This window comes from Silurus aristotelis (genome assembly GCF_946808225.1).
Source record: "Silurus aristotelis genome assembly, chromosome: 7".
NCBI lineage: Eukaryota > Metazoa > Chordata > Actinopteri > Siluriformes > Siluridae > Silurus > Silurus aristotelis.
Window position 1 is genome coordinate 21,011,994 of NC_139580.1, and position 24,396 is coordinate 21,036,389.

The 24,396-nt window shown below is 37.5% G+C and overlaps 1 protein-coding gene across 1 annotated transcript; it reads left to right on the plus strand.

Moving 5' to 3' along the window:
• The first annotated feature begins 109 nt into the window (after positions 1-109).
• Positions 110-23,317, plus strand: lamb1a (laminin, beta 1a). The gene is made up of 33 exons (XM_083545964.1): positions 110-273; positions 1,053-1,225; positions 2,163-2,298; positions 3,287-3,360; positions 4,729-4,917; positions 5,038-5,101; positions 5,203-5,405; positions 6,308-6,428; positions 6,612-6,800; positions 7,277-7,453; positions 7,575-7,687; positions 8,030-8,109; positions 8,501-8,636; positions 8,720-8,878; positions 9,027-9,154; positions 9,349-9,469; positions 9,655-9,862; positions 11,097-11,240; positions 11,359-11,590; positions 11,850-12,013; positions 12,167-12,391; positions 13,060-13,277; positions 13,399-13,495; positions 16,239-16,608; positions 16,979-17,157; positions 17,265-17,506; positions 18,968-19,174; positions 19,269-19,413; positions 19,657-19,864; positions 20,137-20,278; positions 21,261-21,437; positions 21,584-21,743; positions 22,896-23,317. Exons 1-33 carry the CDS (start codon positions 246-248, stop codon positions 23,033-23,035), a joined length of 5,349 nt encoding a protein of 1,782 aa, XP_083402090.1. The 5' UTR covers positions 110-245; the 3' UTR covers positions 23,036-23,317.
• Positions 23,318-24,396: the final 1,079 nt, after the last annotated feature.

A 24,396-nucleotide genomic window follows, 5' to 3' on the forward strand; every position in this document is an offset into this window, starting at 1 on the left:
TCTAGTGTAACGCCTGACTGGATAATACTGTGGATAACACCTGGGGGAGGGCTGAGAGCCCTGTACGCATGAGCTAGAGAGAAAGAAAGAGAGAGAGAGAGAGAGAGAGAGAGAGAGAGAGAGAGAGAGAGAGAGCCTTTCGCCCAACTTCAGCGGAGCAGAACTGGAGTCGGAACACAGAAGACAGGACTGGAAGCTGTTGAGAGGCTCAACGCGGTGCCTGTAAAAGCGTCAAGCGAAACACCATGATATTCCATCTCGCAGCCCTTCTGTGTAAGTTTATTTGCTTTACATTTAATGCTTCAAAATGACCCGTTAAACTTTTTTTTTTAGTTTTCATACAGTCATGTGATCACATGCATGTTTCCAGATGTTCGCCGCTGGCTCTTATTAATAGGACGAATTTTCTGTAACCGACTTTATACTGTATAACCATTTACAAGTTAGACGCTTTAAAGTCTTAATATGTGAATTCACTCCATCAGTATGAGTACAAGAATTGTTCTTCTTGTGCAGTTTTAGTAAGTCATATTTAATTTGAAATTGTTTTGAAACACACACACACACACACACACACACACACACACACACACACACACACACACACACACACACACACACACACACACACACACACACACTAATATATTGCTTTATTTACTTAATTGTTGAAAACAAATTATCTATCCTGGAATGTATCCATCCTCAATCACAAAGGTTTTTTTCTTCTTTTCATTATGTTTAGTTGCTTTGTCATTGTGTAGTACTATTTTGTATACTACATTTTCTCAAATATCTTCAAACATCTTACATTTATTGCATTTATCCAACTGAGCAGCTATGGGCCTTGCTCAGGGGCCCAGGAGTGGTAGCTTGGTGTGGCTGGGATTTGCAGTGCAATCAAAGATCAATGCCTTAACTACTAAGCTACCATCTCCCCTTATGCGTAAAAGGTTTTTGTTCATGTTTTCATTTGAAACGACAAAACGTAAAATAGAAATCGTGAAAGACGTCTTCATTGAAATAACTTTGGACTTTTATCTTGCCACCAGGTTTAGGGGCGCAGTCGTTGGCCCAGCTGCCAGAGCATGGGGATGTGTGCACGGAGGGAAGCTGTTACCCCGCCACTGGAGACCTGCTTATTGGCAGATCCAATCAGCTCTCAGCCACCTCCACCTGTGGCCTGGAGAAAACTGAACCTTTCTGCATCGTCAGTCATCTTCAGGTAGATTACGTGTTTGTCTTTATGAACCTGGAATGAGTTTGTTTTACCCTCTGGTCTCTCTACACATTTAAAATTCTAGACACATTACTCAGTTAACTTTCTTGAGAGAGATAACATCTGCATCTAAAAAGGTAACGGGAGAGAAAAGTCCATAATATGTGAGTCATTCATCTACTACATTATTTAAAAGTCATGTTCATACATTTAATTGTTTTCGGGACTTTCCCCAAATTGAACTCTTAGGTAAGGCTATAGACATATAGAAAGTCCTTGCCTTCTTAAATGTTTTGTATTCCTTTTGATTTAGTCTTTAGAGAGCAACTGTTCAGGACTTAGGACATCCAGAGACTTGATCTAATCAAAGAGTGCATTGCATACAAGCCCTTTTAGGCTTTAATCTTTCCTGTTTGTACTAATCATTACTTCATGTGGGTGCTATTGGGACAAATCTTTTTCTTGCATAAGAGTTGACATAATAGATTTAGTTAAGTCTAGACTTGATATTCACAACCTCACAGAAAGAAAAGCAAATCAAATTATTAAACCCCATCATAAAAATCTGTTTAAATAGTCTCAGAAGTAAAACAGAAACTTCCCAAAAAACGTATAGCTAAGAACCGGGTATATTGTCAGTTATCTTTGTAGAGATATCAGGACTATGGTATTAGGTTGGAGTGTAGGTTGGTAAGTTTCCATTCACAGTTTTGTGTGCATATCTTTGAGTATGTGAGGCTAATCTTTTCTTCAGCTCAGTGAGATTAGACATGAGCCATTCATTTTCAGATACTGACAGAGTCACATTTAGTTTAATTGTAGACATTCCACGATAAATCCATGAATAGGGTCTTAGAGTTGTTTCTCTCATAAGGTTTGCTAAATGTGGTCTATGTGCAAAAGCCATTGACATTTTTTATCTTTTCCCACTCGCCAAATGTAGGAAGAGAAGAAATGCTTTGTGTGTGACTCGAGGGAGACTTTCAATGAGACTGCACATACAACCAGCCACAGAATTGAAAATGTAGTGACCACGTTTGCTCATAACCGACTTAAGACTTGGTGGCAGTCGGAAAATGGTGAGTTTATAGGACCAATCAATGTTTAAAAAACGTTTTTTATTTTTTATATTTAGGTTCTTTGAAATAAAAAGCAATACGTTTTGCTTCCAGAAAGCATTTGTTATTAAAATGTTCAGGGTTCTTATTTTTTTTTTTTTTTATAAAGGCTGTTATATTTTCCAATATGTTTTTGCTTGTAAGCAAGAAAGGCATTTCGTTCTCATGGGAAAAAGGAACACTGCAAAAAAGAGGGCTTGTTAAAGGGAACACCTCTCAGGATAGCCCTCTGCAATCATACCATTGGTGGGAGTTACAGCTTCAAAGCAAACACCTAATAGTTGACTAGCTCAAATGATGACCTCTGTGTTAACTCCACCATGACAACTTTTTTTCCCATAGAAATGGTCACTCCCAGTTGCCCATCACTGTCTAGATTCATTTAAAATGTAATTACAAAAGTACTGAAAATGTCATTTATGTAGATGAGCTGAATAGTGGGGACACATTTTCTGTTTGCTTTGATATTTTATCGAAGGGGGGGGGGGTGCATCATTCATAGGAAAAACAGAATGTAAAACATTTCAAAAGTTGTTTTAAAGCGATTAGAGCTTACGGTGGTGTAATGTAGGGGAGAGAGGAAACAGTTATTCACCACAGCTGGACACATGGGCCTGGGAATCAGAGAAACACACAGAGACATATAGCTTAATAATACACTCTCTAGCCTTCCTAGAATCATGTGGCATATTTCCAAAGAAAGCAGATGTTCACAGCTGTAACTGTAGAACTGTACTTTGACTGTATATGGAATTTTTCCATAATGTAAAAGCTGCAGCTGTTACTGTGATATGGTTTTTATACTTACTTATACTATCATACTTCAGTCCAAATTTTTGCACTGTAACTTAAAGTAAAATAATTCAGCATTGTTCCCCCCTGTCTCTTGATTGGATTTAATTAGATGCATTACATTTTAAACGGTTTCTCTCTTATTAAATGTTCTCAGGCATGGAAAATGTTACCATTCAACTGAACCTTGAAGCAGAGTTTCACTTCACCCATCTCATCATGACCTTCAAGGTAATTGTGATTATAGGCTGAGGGACATGGTCTTGTGATGACAGGTGTGTGTGTGTGTGTGTGTGTGTGTGTGTGTGTGTGTGTGTGTGTGTGTGTGTGTGTGTGTGTGTGTGTGTACATTGAGGATTCACATAATCACTGCTCGTGGGGGAGGTGATGGTGGATACGTGTGAGAGCAGTAGGAGGTCTGGAGAAGCTCCAGCTGTGCTTGTGACTGAGACGATTGGAATGTTGCTGATAAAGTTTCCTCTTCAACAGTTCAGTCTTAGAATGTATTTAACCACATTTTTTAGTTCAGTTAATTGCATTAAATTGGGAGGAAAACTCTATAAGCTTTAATTTTAAATGGACATCTATTATTGGTAAGCAATAGAAAAAAGTGTTTTACACACACTTCCCCTATTTCCAGGCTCATTGAAATGGTGCATTTCCTTATTTTACTGATGCTTTTATCCAAAGTAACTTAAAATTAAGACAGAATACAACAAAGAAGTTGAAGGTTAAGGAACCAACCATGGGCTTTTAACTCACAGTCTTTAGAGGAGTCTTACAAAGTTTTTACCACCATATCCTCCAGAACCTTTGAAATCCAAATATGTCCTGGAACTCTTCTGAACAAACTTCCTTCAGAAGTTACTGTTTTAAATGAACAAAAGCAGATGTCCTCAAACAATAATGATGACAAGGAGCATGACACTGGAAGTGTACAGCAATATCTAAATATAATATATAAATAAGTTTCCTGAAAAAGTCACTGCAGTAAAATGTTACTTTAACTTGTAGGTGCTTAGGTTTCTTGTTGGTAGTTCATTTACTAGAGGTACTAAAGGTCTAGACTTTCAAAGTGATTTCATTCCTGCTGTTTTTTTTTTTGGTTTCCTTTAACATGAGGACCAAACATAATTCAAATCAGTAAATAGCATTATTGTTAAGAAATAGGAATGCATTGCTTATCCTGTTGCCACTACCACAATTACTTAAATTACACAACTTACTTACGTGGCTATTACTTACCTGTTAACACCAGTTAAGGAGTTCAAGAAGTTCATAAAGAGTCATATATGTTTATATGAAATATAAAATTGTTATTATATATAGTTTGTTATAATTTAAATCCCTTCCCGTGGGCTCACCACCTGCAGGAGGGACCATAAGGGACGGTGCTGTGAGGATTGGGCAGCAGTCGAAGGGGGGGGCCTGCTTAGACTGCTGCCCCCGCGACCCGAATTACGGATAAGCGGGAGAATATGAATGGATGAATGAATGAATAATTTAAATCCTGGTGGTGCCTTGCATTAACTACCTCAATGTACCACTAGAAATGCTATTTAATCTGTTTAAAGCTTTTCTCTGGTACATTTTAACTAGACTTTCCGGCCGGCTGCCATGGTGATCAAGCGTTCATCTGACTTTGGAAAGACATGGCAGGTGTATCGTTACTTTGCCTATGACTGCGAGTCCTCTTTCCCCTCGATCTCACGGGGCCCCATGAAAAAGGTCGATGACGTCATTTGTGACTCTCGCTATTCTGACATTGAACCGTCTACAGAGGGAGAGGTGAGACATAAAGCTGCCTATGGTTTAATTAATGTTTGCAATAATGCCTGTACAGTAATTTGATTTCACACTGAAGGTGTGAATTATAATAAATTGTGTCTGGAAACCTGTATTTTCCAGGTCATCTTTCGAGTATTGGACCCAGCATTCAGGATTGAAGATCCCTACAGCCCAAGGATCCAAAGTAAGAACTTTATTAACAGCTTTTGTATCAAGCCTATCGGCATATACTCACATGCACTGCCCTGAAATAACACATGTAGTGTCTCTTCTCTCTGATTTTAGACATGTTGAAGATTACTAATCTGAGAGTGAAGTTTACTAAACTACACACACTGGGAGACAATCTGCTAGACTCACGTATTGAGATCAAGGAGAAGTACTACTATGCTATTTATGACATGGTGGTGAGGGGCAACTGCTTCTGCTATGGCCATGCTTCAGAGTGTGCCCCTGTCGACAGAGCTGGAGAGGTGGTGGATGGAATGGTAGGTAACTATATGAAGACTAAGTTGTCTTGAACAAGGCACTGCACTATACCATACTATACGGCATAATATTGCAGGTGTATTTTTTAAATTATTATTATTAAGAAGGCTTTTTTTAGCTGGCACTGATTATTTTGTCTAGCGTTTTCTCAACTGAAGAGAACCAAATGAGCAAGTTTTTAGACAAAACTGTTAACAAGTTTGAAATCTGCTTCTTATAAGAATTAAACTGTGTACTGTAGATGAATTTAAAGTTTTCACTGTGGAAAGTCACTCATCTGAAAATGCATGCTTGACCTTTTGGTGTTTTTTGTGATTGTTTGAAAACAGCATCCTGTCTTCATTCCACAGTGTTTACTTTCTTTATGACAGAAATTTAATCATTTTACGCCCCAAAAAGCAGTTCATCAGGATATCATGATTGCATATTGATCTCACTTGCACTGTAGTGTTGCTTGATCTGTGCTAGAAATAATACAGCACAGTGAGAGCTTGCATGAACTGTGTGTGTGTGATTGCTGCGAGATCTTAAGAGCTGGCATTTGTTAATGGTTTCCAGATGCATTAAGTATAAACATTACTGCTGCCATCTGCATAAGGGGATTTTACAGCTCATTCTGAGTACTTGCATCTTTGCAATAGTTCCTTTTGGTTGAAGCTTTTTTCTGTGATGTTGAAATGGTTATTAATCAGGGAAATGGTCTGATGAATTGCCTTATCAATAGTATACTAGGATATGTTTTTTTGTAATAAAAAACAAATGTGATGGGTTCAGCTTGAACACAATTTATTATTTCATTTACCCCCACTTGTAGTTAAAAATTCTGTTATCCACATTTTTTCAAGTTAGTCATTACCATATGATTACATTTTAAGTTTTCTTATTGCTGCTCTTTCTGTAGGTTCATGGCCACTGTATGTGTAATCACAACACTATGGGGCTGAACTGTGAGCTCTGTCAGGACTTTTACCATGACCTGCCCTGGAGGCCTGCAGAGGGGCGTAACACTAATGCCTGCAAAAGTAAGACATGTACAGGAAATATCACATACTAATACAATGAGCGAGTAAAGCTATCCCAGCTATCCATCTGTTTTGTCAGTAATTATATTACATTAAACTATTTTAAGTCATAGTAACGAATAAATGATTGCAAGCAAATATTATATAATAACAGAAATGTGTAATCTGCCATTTTCTCTACAGGATGTAACTGCAATCACCACAGTAACTCGTGTCACTTTGATATGGCTGTGTATCAGGCGTCAGGCAACGTCAGTGGAGGAGTATGTGATGATTGCCAGCACAACACTATGGGCCAATATTGCGAGCAGTGCAAGCCTTTCTTCTACCAGCATCCTGAGAGGGACATTCGTGACCCCAACATCTGCGACTGTGTGTTACTTTTCCTGTTATCATACTATGCTCCTCTTTTATTTTGTCTTTTCCTTCCTCTCTGCTGTCATCTGTTTCTCAGTGTTTCTGTCTGGGCTAGTTTATTTTTGAAAAATACGTCTGGCTAGATCTTTGAACCTCTCTGTCTCTCATTGTGGTTAAGATGATGGGGGAAGAGCACAGGGTAGGACACCTGGTCTTTAAAGTGGTGTTAGTCAACATAGAGCTAAATACTAAGATGAAGTTTCACACTTTGTTGTGTGTGATGTCTGAAGCTTACGCTAAGCTCTTAGACCACACACAGTTCCAAATTGTTCCAAACATAAGTGATTACACAAATTGTAACTATTCTTTTACTGTAAGTTGTTAAATAACACCTGGATGTGACCACTGGTTTCTTGTTGATTGGATTTATAATTCATTGATTACATAGATTTTTTTATATAATAATAATGTTGATTTATGCCCCTCTATAGCCTGTGACTGTGATCCCATTGGTTCTCTGAATGGAGGCATTTGTGACGCGCTGACAGATGTCTCTCTTGGTATGATCGCGGGACAGTGTCGTTGTAAGCCCAATGTGGAGGGGGAGCGCTGTGACCAGTGCAAACAAGGCCATTATGGCCTAAGTGAGGATCCTCGGGGATGTAAAGGTAAATTTACTGACTTTTCAGGCTTTTCTTAATAGCTTCACAGTCAAGGTGATAGTTTGCATTTGAATATAATGGAGGAAACATTTCCACAATTTATACTGTCTGTCTGGCATTTTTTTAGCTTGCACCTGTAATCCTGTGGGAACAATCCCCGGTGGAAGCTCCTGTGAAACGCTTTCAGGGAATTGCTACTGTAAGCGCTTAGTTATGGGAAGAAACTGTGACCAGTGCTTGGTAGGTTGACCTCGGTTTTGATTACACATTTCCTGGACATTATTGTATTTGGTTTATTTGACAGGGACCATGTTGCATTAGTTAAAATAATATTAGTGGTAAAACTTTATAATAAAAAAAACATGCTATACTTTTAGCTGTTTTCTGTGCAAAGATATGTGTCTGTGTGTATGTGTATGACAGTAGCATCCTGTTTAGTCTCGATTTTGCACTCTTTGCTTTCTTTCTGACAGAATATTCATCATTACAGGCCTTTAAGTAGGATTAGTTTCTCATCTTGGGAGGTCTGTCATAAACAGCTTGTTGTTCGAAGCAGGTTTTAACTAGCTGTTCCTTTCACAGCCTCAGCACTGGGGGCTCAGCAATGACATGGACGGCTGCAGGCCATGCGATTGTGATGCTGGAGGTGCTTTAAATAATAAGTGAGTAATGGCACAGTGCAGCTTGTAGCTGATTGGATACTCTGATTAAACTTTAGGGTCTATATTGGAACACGTGCTGATGTCACATTAATTGAGATTTTGGTCCATAAAACATGGTTACTGAATGTGAACATGAGTTCTATCTTGTGCTCAAACTATGCTAAATATTTCATATCTAAACCTTTTTATGGTTATTTATTATTTAAGATTAAATTCAATAAAACCCATTTTTCAAAATATATTTGTCACTTTTAGCACTAAGAAGTTCCAATGTTTTAGATTATTTTCAAATGATGTCATCATACTGTATATGTGAACATACTTTCATTGCTGTACCAGAGTCCAAATTTTTCAGACTTACAGGAATCATGTTGATATTTGTGTTCTTTAGCTGTTCTTCAGAGACAGGGTTTTGTCAGTGTCGTGACCACATGTCTGGTAGACGATGTGACCAGGTGGAGTCCGGTTTTTACTTCATTGCTCTGGACCATTACGTTTATGAGGCTGAAGATGCAAATTTTGGACCTGTAAGTCAGCTGTATTTATATGTATTTAAGCTGGTTTATATATCTAAATTGGTCCATGTTTTTAAACATTTTTCTTTTTCTAGGGTGTTACAGTTGTCCCAAGACCATATCCCCAGGACCGCAATCCAACCTGGACTGGTGTTGGCTTTGTGAATGTCCCCGAAGGAGCTTATTTGGAGTTTAGCATTGACAACATCCCCTTTTCCATGGAATATGACATCCTTATTCGCTATGAACCCCAGGTTAGTTCCAGTACGCTTCCACACAATATTTTGTAGTAGTTTTTTGTTGTCTAGTATTCTTAGCACAACACGACTCCTATGTCTGTGTTAGTGTGAGTATATTGTATAAGCTTCTGTTGTTCCTAACAATGTGTTTTTATCTGTGTAGCTTCCAGAGCAGTGGGAGGAAGTATTGATGACTATCATCAGGCCTCAAACCATCACTGGTGACAGCCTATGTGCTAACACTATGCCTGATGATGACAACCAAATGGTGTCTCTACACCCTGGTTCCAGGTGTGTGTAAATAAAACTGAATATTTACACGTTTTAACCTGCCTTTCTGGTGCCTCTTTTATATTTATTGTAATTATAGGAGTTATGCTCTGACACCAATAATTATTATGACAATCATGACCATACTGTGAAATATTTATATAATCTTTACATTTGTATAACATCAGTTGCAAAATTATGTTGGTTTCTTTCAGGTATGTGGTGTTACCCAGACCAGTTTGTTTTGAGGAGGGCTTGAACTATACAGTGCGTCTGAGTCTTCCTCGCTACTCTACAAACAGTGACATCCAGTCCCCATACACACTTATTGACTCAGTAGGTTCTTTCTTAAAATATCTAAACTGTTTATAAAATAATTCTTGAAGAACAAACATTCATTGATTAAAAGACAATGCATACAATATATTTTTATGCAACATATATATTTTAATCAGTAAAAAAAAGCTGGTTTTAAATCACTAATTACAGCCTGTTCATACTTTTACTCTTTTTTTGTCCAGCTTGTCTTGATGCCACACTGTAAGAACCTAGATATCTTCTCTGGTTCTGGTTCAGAGGGAGGTGACTTGGTGACCAACAGTGCATGGGACACCTTCCAGCGCTACCGCTGCTTAGAGAACAGCCAGTCAGTGGTGAAGACCCCAATGCCTGACATCTGCAAAAATTACATCTTTAGTGTGTCTGCTCTACTACATCAGGGAGCTAAAGGTACTAACAGACACATGCATACTATATGCTCACATCCATTTTCTGACAGTGTTCTCAACACCTTAAGGTCTTTTTTAAGGGGCACGTCAGTCAAGTCTTGTCAGTCCTTCTCCTTGTTCACTCATCCCTGGTCCCTGCAGTTGTCTTTGCATGTTATAGCTTGTAAATGTGTGCCTCAAGCTTGATTATAGGGCTTCACTTGCTTCCTGAGCCAACTTTCTCAACAGTGTACATGTTATTTGCTGTCAAATAACATGACAGACAAGTCTCCAAGACACAAAACAGTGGTCATTAATGTTATTACAAGTTTGGTAGAATTTACCTTGAAGCTATCTACTTCCATAAGATGTAACAATAACAGAGTTCTGGAGACGAGGAAAAAGCAGGTTGTATCATATATTTATTATTGTTTGGCAATGGCATATATCTGAACATTTTAGTTCAGTTAGAGTTTAAGGAATAATTATTTTATATTTACTATTGTAAAATAACCATAATGTTCTCTGTCTTCACTAAAAATTTAGATGTATGTGTACAGTAGAGATGTAAAATTACTGAAAGACAGAGCTTTACCTTCAGCATGGCTTTTGTGCTTTCATATCGGTGCTTTAATTAATTACACCTGACGTCAAACGTGCCTGCACTGCACTCCTAAATCACTTCAACATGCTCTAGCCTGCAATACAGGAAACAGAATGGACGCTATAGATCTTTCATCTCAAATGCCCTATCCTGAGGAATGCACCAAGTGCTATTTAGTCTTCCTCATTGTGATAGGGTCTTTGTTCTCCTGTCAACCTGACAAATTGGCCAGGAGTTTTGTGGTATGTGTTACATGTCAGATAAAAAGCACCTTTTCATCATGTTAAAAAGAAAAAGGCTCTCTCAAATGGAACCACAGTCATAACTTATGATTTCAGATTTAGTATTTGATATAGTATCCTGCAATTTCTCAAAAGAGAGCTTAAATGTCTGAACATCTGCATAAATGTATAGCATCTATTTAATAATTATTTAGTCTAAATCTAATGCTGAAAAATTATATTGGATTTTGTAAAATATTTTAAATCTCTTTAAATAAGTGCGTTCATGGTACCCTGTGATATACTGATATCGCTCACCTTATGCCCAAGTAAGGGCTTTGCTTTCACTAAAACCCTGACCGGGAAAAAGAGGTTGCTGAAAATAAAAGAATAAATGGCATATAAAGGATTTTTCTTTCTTACACCCACAGCTTGTGAGTGTGACCCTCAGGGTTCTCTTAGTACGGTATGTGACCCGAATGGTGGCCGTTGCCAATGCCGGCCTAACGTAGTGGGCAGAAACTGTGACAGATGTGCTCCATCTACTTTCCTCTTTGGACCTCAGGGTTGCAGGCGTAAGTTTAATTTTAATTTGTATGCACAATTCATACTAATGTATCTTAAAGGAGAGTTTTGAGCTAATGGCTATACTGAGTTCATGCATTCTTTTTTTTTTTGTTGGTGTTTGTTTAGCATGTGAGTGCAATCCACAAGGTTCAGTGCATGATTTCTGCCATGAGGCCACTGGTCAGTGTGAGTGTATTCCTGGAGCATACGGACGTCAGTGTGATCGCTGTCTCCCTGGATACTGGGGCTTCCCTAACTGTCGTCCATGTACTTGTAATGGCCATGCGGAGCAGTGCGATCCCCAAACAGGCCAGTGTTTAGACTGTAGCGACCACACCACTGGACACAGCTGTGAAAGGTCAGTGACATTTTATTAGTGACATATTTTGAAGTAAGTTAGTGCAAACTGAACCTAATTAATATGATATGCACAGACATTGTCTTATCTTTAGCCTTATTGTTTTGTATTTGTCACCTCAACAGAATACAATTGAGCTGCAAAATGTACAATTACTTATGCTGTGAAGTCTGAATAGTCGATCCAGTATACATGCAGTATAAATATCCTAATTTGATCTTGTAATATAAACCTGCTGATAAAGTGCCTGTTTATACAGATGTTTGCATGGTTATTATGGTGACCCTGTCCTGGGATCTGGAGACCACTGCCGCCCCTGTTTGTGTCCAGATGGCCCTGGCAGCAGCCGACAGTTTGCTGGAGCTTGTTATAAGAGCCATGATGCTCACCAGGTGTATTGTGTATGCAACCAGGGCTATAAAGGTAATCGAACTGTCCTATTTCATATCACACTATAGTGCTATGTGTCACTCTAAAGCTTTATATTTGTGCACAAATATATTAGTGTTAAAGAAAGTTGTTCCGATTTACAAGTGATTATTGTATATAGTCTCTCATTCAATTTGCTTTATGAAGGTGCAAGGTGTGATGAGTGTGCACCAGGCTACTACGGAAACCCTCATGAGGCTGGTGGAGAGTGTCAACCCTGCCAATGCAGTAACAACATTGACATGATGGATCCAGAATCATGTGATGCACGCATGGGCACCTGCCTCAAATGTCTGTACCACACAGAGGGCGAGAGCTGCAGCCACTGCAAGCTTGGTTACTATGGTGATGCCCTTACACAGAATTGCAGACGTAAGCACCGGGATTGTTTTGTAATTATCTGATTAAGGACAATTTATAGATACAGAGCATCCGGAAAGTATTGGACATGATTTGGAAAGGCACACATCTGTTTATAGAAGGTCCCACAGTTAACAGTGCATGTCTTATTACAAAACAAGTCCAAGGAATTGTAGACCACAGAGGCAGGATTGTATTGAAGCACAGATCTGGGGAAGGGTACAGAAAAATTTAATTGGAGGTCCAAATAAGCACAGTTGCCTCCATTATCCATAAATGAAAGACGTTTGGAACCACCAGGACTCTTCCTAGAGCTGGACTCCTGGCCAAAGTGAGTGACTGGTAGAGAACGGCCTTAGTTAGTTAGGAAGGTGACTAAGAACCCGATGGTCACTCTGTGAGAGAGAAGAACCTTCCTGAATAACAACCATCTCTGCAGCACTTAACCAGGAGAGATCTAAAAATGGCTGAGCACTGCTGCTCCCCATTCAACCTGATGGAGCTTAAAAGGTGTTGCCAAAAAGAATAGGAGAAACTGTATAACATAATATAAAAAAATGTGGAAAAGGTGATGCACTGTAAATACTTTCTGGATGCATTGTAGGCCACTTCACAAATGATCATAGGTAATTTGTTTTTATTTCATTCTATTAATGAGTTATTGTTTGCTGCTTCCTCAGGGTGTGTGTGTAACCATATGGGAACTAGGCAGGACACCTGTCCTTCTGCCGGCGAATGCCACTGTGACCTGAACAACGGGCAGTGCCAGTGCTTGCCCAACGTAGTTGGACAGCACTGTGATTTGTGTGCCCCAGACACTTGGAACATGGCCAGTGGTCTAGGCTGTGAGGCCTGTGACTGTGACCCCAATCACTCGTCCAGCTCTGCTTGCAATGAGGTGATGTCCTGTTCTGCTCTATATATGTAGCGTATGATTTGGTATTTGTTTGCATGTCCTCATTGTTTGTCAATGTGTTGTGCAGCTTGTAAAGTAGTATGCTCATTTAACTCAATTCCAGATAAGTGGTCAGTGTATGTGTAAGCCTGGATTTGGAGGAAGAACATGCAGGGAGTGCAGAGAGCTGTTTTGGGGTAACCCTGAATTCAAATGTCACGGTAAGCTTTAAAAACATACTGGCATTGGGCAAAAAAATCTAATTAATTCTGTGATATCACACAGTGTGACATTTTAGGAATATTGCAGGGTTCCTCTCTGCTTTATAGCACTACCGCAGTTACTGTTAAAAAACTCAAATGATACATATAGTGAAACTGTGATTTAAGATACTTTGGCTATATCAACCACTGTTACACCTAACACCTGAAGTTAATCTTTATTGATACATATTAACTACAAGGCTGGCGATTTCTATGCTCATTTTTTCTGCTCCAAACATAAATAAAGTTATAAAAGTAGCCAACAGCACTAACAGCAGTGTATGAAAGTTTCCTTCCAATACTGAGTTAGCTTCAAATGTGTTTTGCCATGTTGAGCTTAGGGCCTCCCAATTTCCTCTCCTCCTCTACAACAAAGTACCTTTGTTTCAGTAGGTCTTCCCTTCAGGGGCAATGGGTTGGTGACGTAGTGCACAAATCAAATTTTGTCCCTAAACATGGTGGAGTGTATTAGACTAGACTAAATCTTAAACCTTCTTGTAAAATACAACTAGAACAGATAAATATAGTGTATAAAGAAGTACCTGCTGAATTCATCTATTGCTCAAATACTAATGTTGCTTTTTTTTAAGCATTATAATGTGAGCAAGCTAACTTTATATCTAAAATACATTCAACTTTAATGATTGTAGCGTGCTAGTTTGTATGCAACTGCCTCAAGTGTGAACATTCATAAATATTTAAGCCATATCTACACAGTCTGAGCTCCTGCCTCTGTCCTAGGTTTACATTCTTTTTCTTGAGCCAAGTATGAGTGGCTCATCTCAGGAACAAGACTCTAGCATGCTGTTTGTTTGGTGAGCCCAGCATAGCAGGAAGCCCCCTCCTACCCTATGTTGCTCTAAGATCTAGTTACCTCCTGAGTGTCTCTGTGTGTTGACTTAACCCCAATATGCCTCAATCCATATCAGCAGAGGAATGAGGACTTTCCCTGATTGAATTATAGTATGTGGGTTTTTTTGTGAATGTGGTAGTGATAATTATTAGATGCTTCTAAGTTCTAGCTCAACTCTCAAACCTATTTTGGGTTTTAATATGAAATGTATTCTACATAATTATTATAATCTACTGATTCACATCCATCTATGTATTATGGCTGAGTAGTGAGGCCTTTCTGCATTCTGTTAGTGTATGCGCACATGGAACACCTCACACTCACCTTACAGTGGTTTTAGGAAATAAACCACAACAGAAACTCAGAGTCTCTGTGAGTGGAATGTTAGCCATATGTGTTTGTTTTATTGTGCTCCAAAAAGTCTCGCTACAACATTCTGTTGCAATAAATGTATCCTCATGAAAATGGAAAACATATGTGTGGGAAGGAGGATTTTTTTTCTGTCTCAGAAACTTGTAGTGAACAAAAAGTGAGTTTCACAATGATTTTACATCCTGTATATCAAGGATAGGAATATCTGCCTAACATGGGCACATTTTGATGTCTAACACATTAAAATATTTGTACTTTGATATTTTTTTTTAACCGCAGGACAATTTTAATGTCACAGATGTCATACAAATATTCTGTTTGTCCTCTTGCACTTTCCTGAAAGAGCGTGAGCTCAGGTTTGTATATGTGTGCTGGTCTGAGCATTAAGAAAGTCAATGACCGTCACACACAAACAAACAAAAAAGGCTGCAGACAGTGTTCGTCTCCAGGGGTCACATTCATTGCATATTTTAGCAAGTTGTGCCTCTTAGCATTGCCAGAGGCCTCCTCTACAATAGGTAGATTAACCTCTGAGCTAAGCCCCCACTTCCACACAGCCTTTTGTTGAAATTAGGGTTCTGAGGTGATGAAGTCCTTGCTTGAAGAATGTATGTATGTATGTATGTGTGTGGAGCACTTCAGGTTGGAATGCTATTCAAGAAGATTAAGACTTGTGGATTGAAGCTGTGTGGGGGGATGTGAATAAAAACACCTTCCTTTTTGAAGATTTCTGTCTTTGTAAGCGCTGGGGGGTTGAGGGGTTGTGCAAATGAAGCCAGTTTAAAGTAATCTTAGATGTGTGTTTACTTATTGTCTAGCATCGTATTGTTGGTTCGTTAGCCCCTTTTGTCTTTCAACACTCGGTGGAGACTTTACTCATGTTACAATGCACCGTCTTCACACCAATATTTACTTTATTTTTGTCCTCCCCACAATACTTCCACCCTCGTTCTTCTCTTTAGAAGTGACCTCCAGTGTAGACACAGTCTAATGCAACTTAGCAGCTATAACAAACTATAATTCTAAACCCAGAGGCTCAAAACGAAATCCTGCTAATCTTTCCAGATCTGAAGCTATCTGTTCTTTAAAAAATTAAAGCAGAGATTAAGATGACTGTACAGCATTAAAGAAAAAATGCCCAAAATACCAAACCTAGTGATATGTAAATCTCGTGACATTTGGCATAGTCAAATAAATTACAAATAACACTTTGTTACCAAATTAATCACTTTGCCGCATGAAAAATTAAAAAACATTTTAAAAAGGTTTATTCTAAAACCTCAAACAGTAAAGTTATGTTGGAAACAGCTTGGTTACATGTTGGAATAAACCTTTTAAAATATTTGTTGGTTTATCTCCAATGTTGTGAAGTAATTACGCAGGTTTACACCATAAATAAGAGTAACAAGGTGGTGTTGAGTTCATGTGATGTTTATCGATGTCTTGTTTTGTCTACGTATTTGTTTGTGCTTTCAGCATGTGACTGTGACCCCAGAGGAATTGCTGAGCAGCAGTGTAACAAAGCCACGGGACATTGTGTGTGTGTAGAGGGTGTGTCGGGCCCCCGCTGTGACACTTGTGCTCGGGGCTACTTTGGAGAATTCCCACACTGCGAACGCTGCCATCAGTGCTTTGCTGAATGGGATGTGGTCATAGGAGACCTCACTAACCAGACACACAGACTGGTGCAGAAAGTTAACGCCATTAAATCAAATGGCATCATTGGGCCCTATCAGGATACCATCAACAAAGTGGAGAGGAGTGCAAATTCTATCACTGAGATTCTGGCTCAGAATCCTGCCACTCAACCACTCACTGAGCTCCGGAGCCTGCTGGAGCAAACTACGTATGTTACAACCTAAAAGTGCCCGAGAACACCCAGTAAAATTTGTGTTTTATTTAAACTACTAAATGTGGTGTCATATATTTCTGAAGCAATACAGTTCCTTTGTTTGCTCTATTAGATCTTTTCAGTATTTCTTGCTTGCACATGGAGAACATTTTTCCATCTAAGTAATCTTTTTTTTAATCTTTATGTATTTTTTTTCAAATGTACCTATTCATAGTAGATATTTTCTTTTCAGTGATATTTGGTTTAATATCAGTAGTATCACTAACCTATGATCCACATGAAAAAAATATGGATGGATTAATCTATATTTGTAAAAATGTGTAGATACTATCATTGAGATTTACACATTGTTAATCTAATTTAGATCCCTGATGTCTAAAATGTATGAGAAGCTGAATCAGACAGAGGAGCTCTTTTCGCAAATCTCAGAAAACAGCACAGTCTCAAAGCTGGAAACACTTAGCGAAGATGCTCAGAAACTGCAACGCACTGTAAAAGACCTACAAGAACAAGTTGATTTTATGAAGAATTCAGATTTGCGAGGTGAGTAACACTTCATCTGTGCAAGACTTCCATTATTATTAGTGCTGCTTACCAATTCTAATAATGCATATTTAACATTCTTTTGTATGGACTGGCCACACTCGTAGGAGCATTAGACAGTGTGAAGAAATATGCACAGGAGTCTGAAGCAGCCGAGGCTCGTGTGAACGCCTCCATTAGTGATCCTGAGAGCCTGGTGGAGCAGTCAGCCTCACTGCGGAATCACACAGAGTCCATTATAAAAGAGACTAAAAAGGAGTTTCAGATGAAGCAGGATAAACATACCAAGGCACTGGACAATCTGGCTGGCAAGCTTGAGACCCTGGACCTGTCTGAACTCAGTGAGAAGGTGATAATATTACATATCTATTCTGTACATTGACTGGTGTACAAGTCTAAAAAAACAACAACAAAAAAAAACACATGAAGTCATGCCATTACCACCCCAAAGTGGAATATCTTTATAACATCATGTTCTGAAGTTTATATTACATTAATGTTATGGAATATCCATAACATCAATGTTATGGAATATCCATGAGACAATCTAGTTCCTGTTACCACTTAAATTATAGTGTTAATAACAAAATGATAATAAACAATAAAGACAGAAAAATGCATATATTTACAGAGAGGAACACTGGGTCCTAAAGTTACTTTCCCTTAGAGGAAAATCTGTTACAAAGTTCTAATAATCTAAACTAATTTATTTGATTATTAGATTTTGTGGACAACCATAATAGTCCCTATTAATGAAATTGTTATTATTAAACAATAGTGGTGGTGGACAGGACAAAGTAAATGTAATTCTGTAATTAAGTAGCTTTTTTGCATATTTTTACTTTACTAAGTATTAAGTATTTCCGTTTGAGGAGACTTTTACTTTCTCTTTACTACATTCCAAAGTAAAATTTTTACTTTATACTCAACTACATTTTGCAAAATCAGTAGTTCCTTTTTATTTATAACTATTAATTGTATAAAAAGTTACAGAGGATGTACTGTGGCTTTAAATAAGAGCTAGAAAAAGAATACAGTGAGAACAGTGTATATAACAGTAACTAAATCTTTTATATTTATTTATTTATATTTGTAATAAAAATGGTCAAACAGAAATGCTCGCTGCGATAATCAGGCGTTAATAAATTTATTGCGCCACATAAAAACACTGTGTGAACAGAATAAGAATAAACTCCACCGGAGTTTTCACTGAAAAATAATATTTAATCACTAAAACATTTGTTTTACTGAAGCGCCGTATCTCAGATCAAGCACCAAAATCCCCCATGGTGCACACATCAGATCCATCTGGAAACATAGTTAAAGTTTTATTTGATGTCCTGATGATTTACTTAATTTACAACACTGTAATTACTTCAAAACATTTACAAAAATATTTTATCTTTATGCTCTAAGTTAAGTATGATTTCACTAATAATAAACACACATTGGTATAAAGCTTCCATATTTGTCCATGCCCATGTTGATTGAAGTATTAAAAACTTAAAAAATTTGATTTTATATAAATATATATAAATAAATGAGTACAATAGCCATAATAAATCATGTACTTTGACACCTTTGAACGTTTAATAGAAGCACTTTTACTCAAGTACATGGTTTGTGTACTTCGTCCACCACTAAACAATAGAAGATTTGAACATTAATATTTTGACCTCGCATTGTAGTTAAAGCCAGTGCTGATGTCTGCGATTGGTTATAGTAAATCAGTCCACATCTGTTATTATATTATTGTATTTTATGCACTCATATGTTCAGTATAACAGATCTTATTCTGATTTGACCCTAGACTTGTGGCAGCCCTGCTGGCTCAGAGGCCTGTGCTGACTCTCCGTGTGGAGGCCTGGGCTGTGCGGATGCTGAAGGAAACAGGAAGTGTGGGGGAGAGGGATGTAATGGTCTTACCACATTGGCCCTTAATGCCTGGCAGAAATCCAAGGACTTCGACCAGGATATTGTCATCGCCATGGAGGAGGTGGACAAGCTTTCCAAGATGGTGAGTAATCCACTGAACATTTCTATTAGCGAGCAAATAAGTTACTACTAAAAAGTTTATTTACTTTATAATTGACCTGATGCTGTGTATTCAGGTGTCGGAGGCTAAATTAAAAGCAGACGAGGCCAAGCTGAATGCTCAAGAGGTGCTGCAGAAGACAAATAAAACCAAGCAGCGTGTGGATGACAGCAACGAGGAGCTGCGCAGGCTTATCAAACAGATCCGAGACTTCCTCACCCGTATGCTAATATATTCTAAATATTTTTAGATTTGAATGTGTTAAATAGCATTCACTATTAGGATAGGTGCCTTTCTTTATGGGTGTATAAATAGATGATTAAGGATGACTGTTATTCTTTTCAGTCTTATTGTTTTGCTAGTAATCTCTTTTTTAAAACTTTTTGAAAACTGCTGTAAAATTTTTTTTAATTGACTCTAAACATCACTCCATTCATCCGGGCTGTTTTTGATGACGTCTTCAGAAGAAGGAGCAGATTTGGAGAGCATTGAAGCTGTGGCTAACGAGGTGCTGCAGATGCAGATGCCCACCACGCCAGCTCAGCTGCAGAACCTGACAGCAGACATTCGGGATCGCGTGGCCAGCTTGTCTGATGTGGCAGAGATCCTTAATCAGAGCGCTGCTGATATTGAGAGAGCCGAGACCCTGCTGGAACAGGCCCGCAAAGCCAGGTCAGAACGTTGAATTTAGAAACATCAATCTGTTTCTGATGCAGGCTGGATTGTTTGTTTCGAAAGATTCATGTTGCTCAGGTAGCTTGAATGCAGTATGCAATATTTTATCACCACCTAGTGGTTTGTTAAAATATTGCACACTGCAACATGGTGAAACACATACATGAGATACACATCCTGTACATTTTGCTTACATATGTTAACATTTGTAGGCAAAAAGTTGGGTAAAACTTTGTAATCTGTTAGTAAACACAAAATTTCCATAACAGGAAAGAGGCATTTGATGTGAAGAGCACAGCTGAGCTGGTACAGGAAGCTCTGGACCAGGCAAAAAAAGCTCAGACAGCTGTGAATGAGGCCTTGGACCAGGCTGCTAGTGACATCGAAGGAACAAAGGATCTGCTTGTATCTGTAAGTTGAATCCTATGTAAACATTCATAAAGAAAATATGGTTTGAGATTGAAATAAAGTTCATATTAGTAAGAAGAAGCCAAATAATTTAATTGTTATGAATAACTAAAAGAAATAAATAATTCTTTAGTAACATATCTCACTGTTCTGGGACGGCTTTCAACTATATTTTGAAATGTGCCAGTGGAGATTTATGCTTATTCAGCCGAAAGAACATTAGCCAAATTTGTTTGGTGGGATTGAGGGTAGTGCCACTTAATTTTTTTATCCCAAACCTTGGTAAACCATATTTTCATAAACTCACTTAGTACACAGGTTATTGTCATGATAGTACAAGTTTGGGAACCAAATAGTTCTAGTGGAGGAAAATATTAAACCTAAACCAGCATACAAAGGCATTCTTGATAATTGTGCGCTTTATCTTTGTGGCAACAGTTTAACGAAGGCCCACATATGTGTGTGATGTTTAGGTGTCCACATACTTTTGCTCATATAGTGTTAGAGGACTATCTAAGAACCAGTTAACTTCCAGTGTGAAATATAGATTTGGCAGTTAATATTAATAACCATCTTAACACTATATAAAGCATATTGAAAGATGAAAAGTTTTCTCTAGAAGTATTAATTGATTACTTTTTGACCATTATTAAAAACAAAAAAATAATTATATAAAATTATATATAATATATAAAAAATTATGTAAAAAAAATGTAATTTGCTGACATTTATATTTGTACTTAATAGCTTACAGAGGCACCAGACCACATAGTTGAGCACTGAAATGAACACTAAAGGGATAGAAAGTAGAGGAAATAGATTTCACATGCAAATAAAACCTGTTTCAAGTATCTTAAAAAAAAAGACAAAAGGCAATCTTACCTATGAATGAACTTTTGGAATCTAGCTACAGTTAAATACAGTGTTATAGTGAGACCTGAGTTAATAAATTTTTGCATTGATGGAAACTTTTCATGATTTACAGGTAGAGTCAGAGACGGCGAGTTCTGAGTTAAAGCTGAGTAATGCTACCCAAAGGCTACTTCAGCTGGAAAAGGATGTGGCTCTTTTGAAAGAGAAAACCCTCAGCACTTCCACTAAAGCTGAAATGACAGAGAAAGACACAGACAGTGTCAATAAGATGGCAGAGCAGATCAAAAAGGTATTAATACACTCCATCCAACTTGTGATTAAATGTTATAAACCAGCATTTGGAAATTATGAAGGTTACATAACATCCAATGATATTTTTATGCTTTGAGGCGAATAAAAAAAGTAATCGCTTTCTCTTTATGTATGTGTTTGTAGGATCTGGAAACAGAGCTGAAAGATAAGTACGGTACTGTAGAGGAGATCATCACTCAAAAGGCTCAAGGTGTAGCAGATGCTAAAAAAAGAGCTGAGATGCTTCAAAAGGAAGCCAAAAAGCTGCTGCTGCAAGCTAGTGACAAATTACAACTTCTCAAAGGTATGAACTCCATGCATACCTGGGCCTCGTACCTCTATGCTTTAAAATTGTTTGAGATTTGTCTTTATATTGTTAATGTGTGCTGCCAGTTATTAAAAAGGTAAATAATACATAAAAAAAAAAAAAAAAAAAAAAGAGAAATGCTGGTGATTATTTGATATGATGTAGCATTAACGTAATACATTTACCGTATTTTCTGGACTATAAGCCGCTACTTTTTTCCCACGCTTTGAACCTCGCAGCTTAAACAGCGAAGAGGCTAATTTATGTTTTTTTCCTGGGTTTTTCCCGGTTTCACAAACTTCATGCCAAAAAACTAAGACCCATAACATTAGGCCAATGAAATTGCGGAACGGGTTCAGGTGAACCAATGAAACTTTTTATATTAAATCAGACGCGCTCCCACTGAATCAGACCGCACCACATCATAAATATGGATGAGGTTTCTCTGACGTTTGACCTGCCGCTCACTTACTAACTCCAGTTGCAATAGAAATCATATAAGCACAGACAGGTTTCCAAAACTAATGCTTTTTAATTTTTCTTGGCAACAGCGTTACGGGTTAGTCAAAGAAACTTTGAAATGAGCATCAGAAAATAATGACATATTCCTCGGTCTTGCACACATGCAGTAATACCTGAAAAATGCGGCGGCAGGCTCAACCCAAAATGCTGCTCTGCTCTTAACGGAGCCACAACATATTTCACCCGTTACACCGTGTAACAGACACTGTCTTTCATTAAAGCCTGTGTAAAGTTCATTAGTTTCAGTGTAGACAGGCTTATAGACAAGTGCGCTTTATTCAGTGGGTGCGGCTTATATATGGGTGCGCTTAATAGTCTGGAAATTACGGTACTCATTCAGATCCTGTAGGTTCAATTAATGGTCAGATCAAATGTGGGAAATAAAAAATCAGAAGAATTTGATTGGCAATACAACCAAATTTTTGTCTAGTACTTCTGCAAAAGTACTGAATTATGATTGGATGAATCGGCAGGAATAGTGGTATTTCTCTTAAAGTTGTTGGTGTCGAATAAATAAGCAGCATAATAAAAATATTCAAGATGGGCAAAAAATGTATACACACTTTTCATCGCTCTTGTTATTTTGTTTCCTGCTGCTAAGATATTAATTATATCATTTGTCAACAGATTTGGAAAAATCATACGATGAAAACCAGAAGACTCTGGAAGACAAAGCCAACCAGCTGGTGGATCTAGAAAAGGCTGTGAAAGAGCTACTTCAAGAAATTAGCCAGAAAGCAACCGTATACAGCACCTGTCTGTTTTAACAGCAAAGCTATTAGGACTAAGACCCTGACAATCATAAATAAATTATAGAAAGTTATAAAATGGTCTTGTTTGAAGAATATACTGTGGAATTTAAAATGACACTATACTGAAAAGTAAATCAATGAATGTGAACCTTTTTGACTTGCCTGGCCTTGTGACTGAAAAGGTCTCTGCCCATACGAAAAAGATTTTTCAAAAACCGAATATATTTTTTTTTATTTGTGGATTTTTTTTTACCAATTTATAATGAACAGAAACCAAATAAACTTCTTATGCAAGCAGTATATGCGTCTGAATCGGCTTATTACTGATATCATATAACTTTCTTCCCATGTTTTTTTTTTAAATATACTTTTCACATGTGCATTTATTTCAAATTTATATTTTTTAAACAAAGGATATGTTTATAGGAAAATATTCATTGTCATAAAATATACACACAGCATGTTTCCATATGTAATAGAATATGAGCTAGCTAACCTTTATTTAAGAAGAAAGTTGTCTATTGGAAATGAATTTCAGCTCTTGGCTCAATTCTTTCTAGCGTGCTGAGGCATGTTCTCCCCTGTGATGTCTCCATTTGTCTAAAAAAAAAAAAAAAAACCTTCAACCCTCCCTAAGTGGTAGGCGTCATAATATGTTTCTTGCCAAATAAAATGCATTTATCTATACCGAATCCTTGTTATTCATTGCTTATCATCATCAAAATATATATTACAATGCATTCTTTTATGGTCTGCTGCTGCTGAATTTTTTGGATGGCAAATTTCAAGACTAGACATACATTTTTAAATGATCATAACAGTATTAATTTAAAGAGATTACCATATTAGGCCATAAAGCACAAAAATAATCTAGTTACATTATTTCAATTCATATTTCTTTTTAAAATTATTATTATTATTATACAATTGCTTACATAAGCCAAGAGAAAGAGAACAACAAAAGGGAGATAAGAATTTTTTTTAGATATTATGTATACTTATATATAGCAATTCTTCCACAAAATAAGTAAATAAAAATAGAAATTACACAAAAGCATCAAAGTGTGAGCATAGTGTGAGTGTATATTACTGGTTTATGTAGATACGGGTGGTGAATACAGATTTAATATAAACCCAAATATCTGGTTGAAGGTGAGAAAATCTTTTAATACATTACATTTGGGGAGAAAATATTTTGCAAAAAATATTTTATTGCAAAAGAATAATTTATATATTACTTTACTGAGGGCCAGATGAATTATTATATAAGCCTGTGCAGTTTGAAAACACCTCACACCCGTAAAACAGTCCTCTAGTGCCACCACCAGGCTTGAACAGTGAAACACTACTCTTGAACACTTAATTGCACCGAGTTT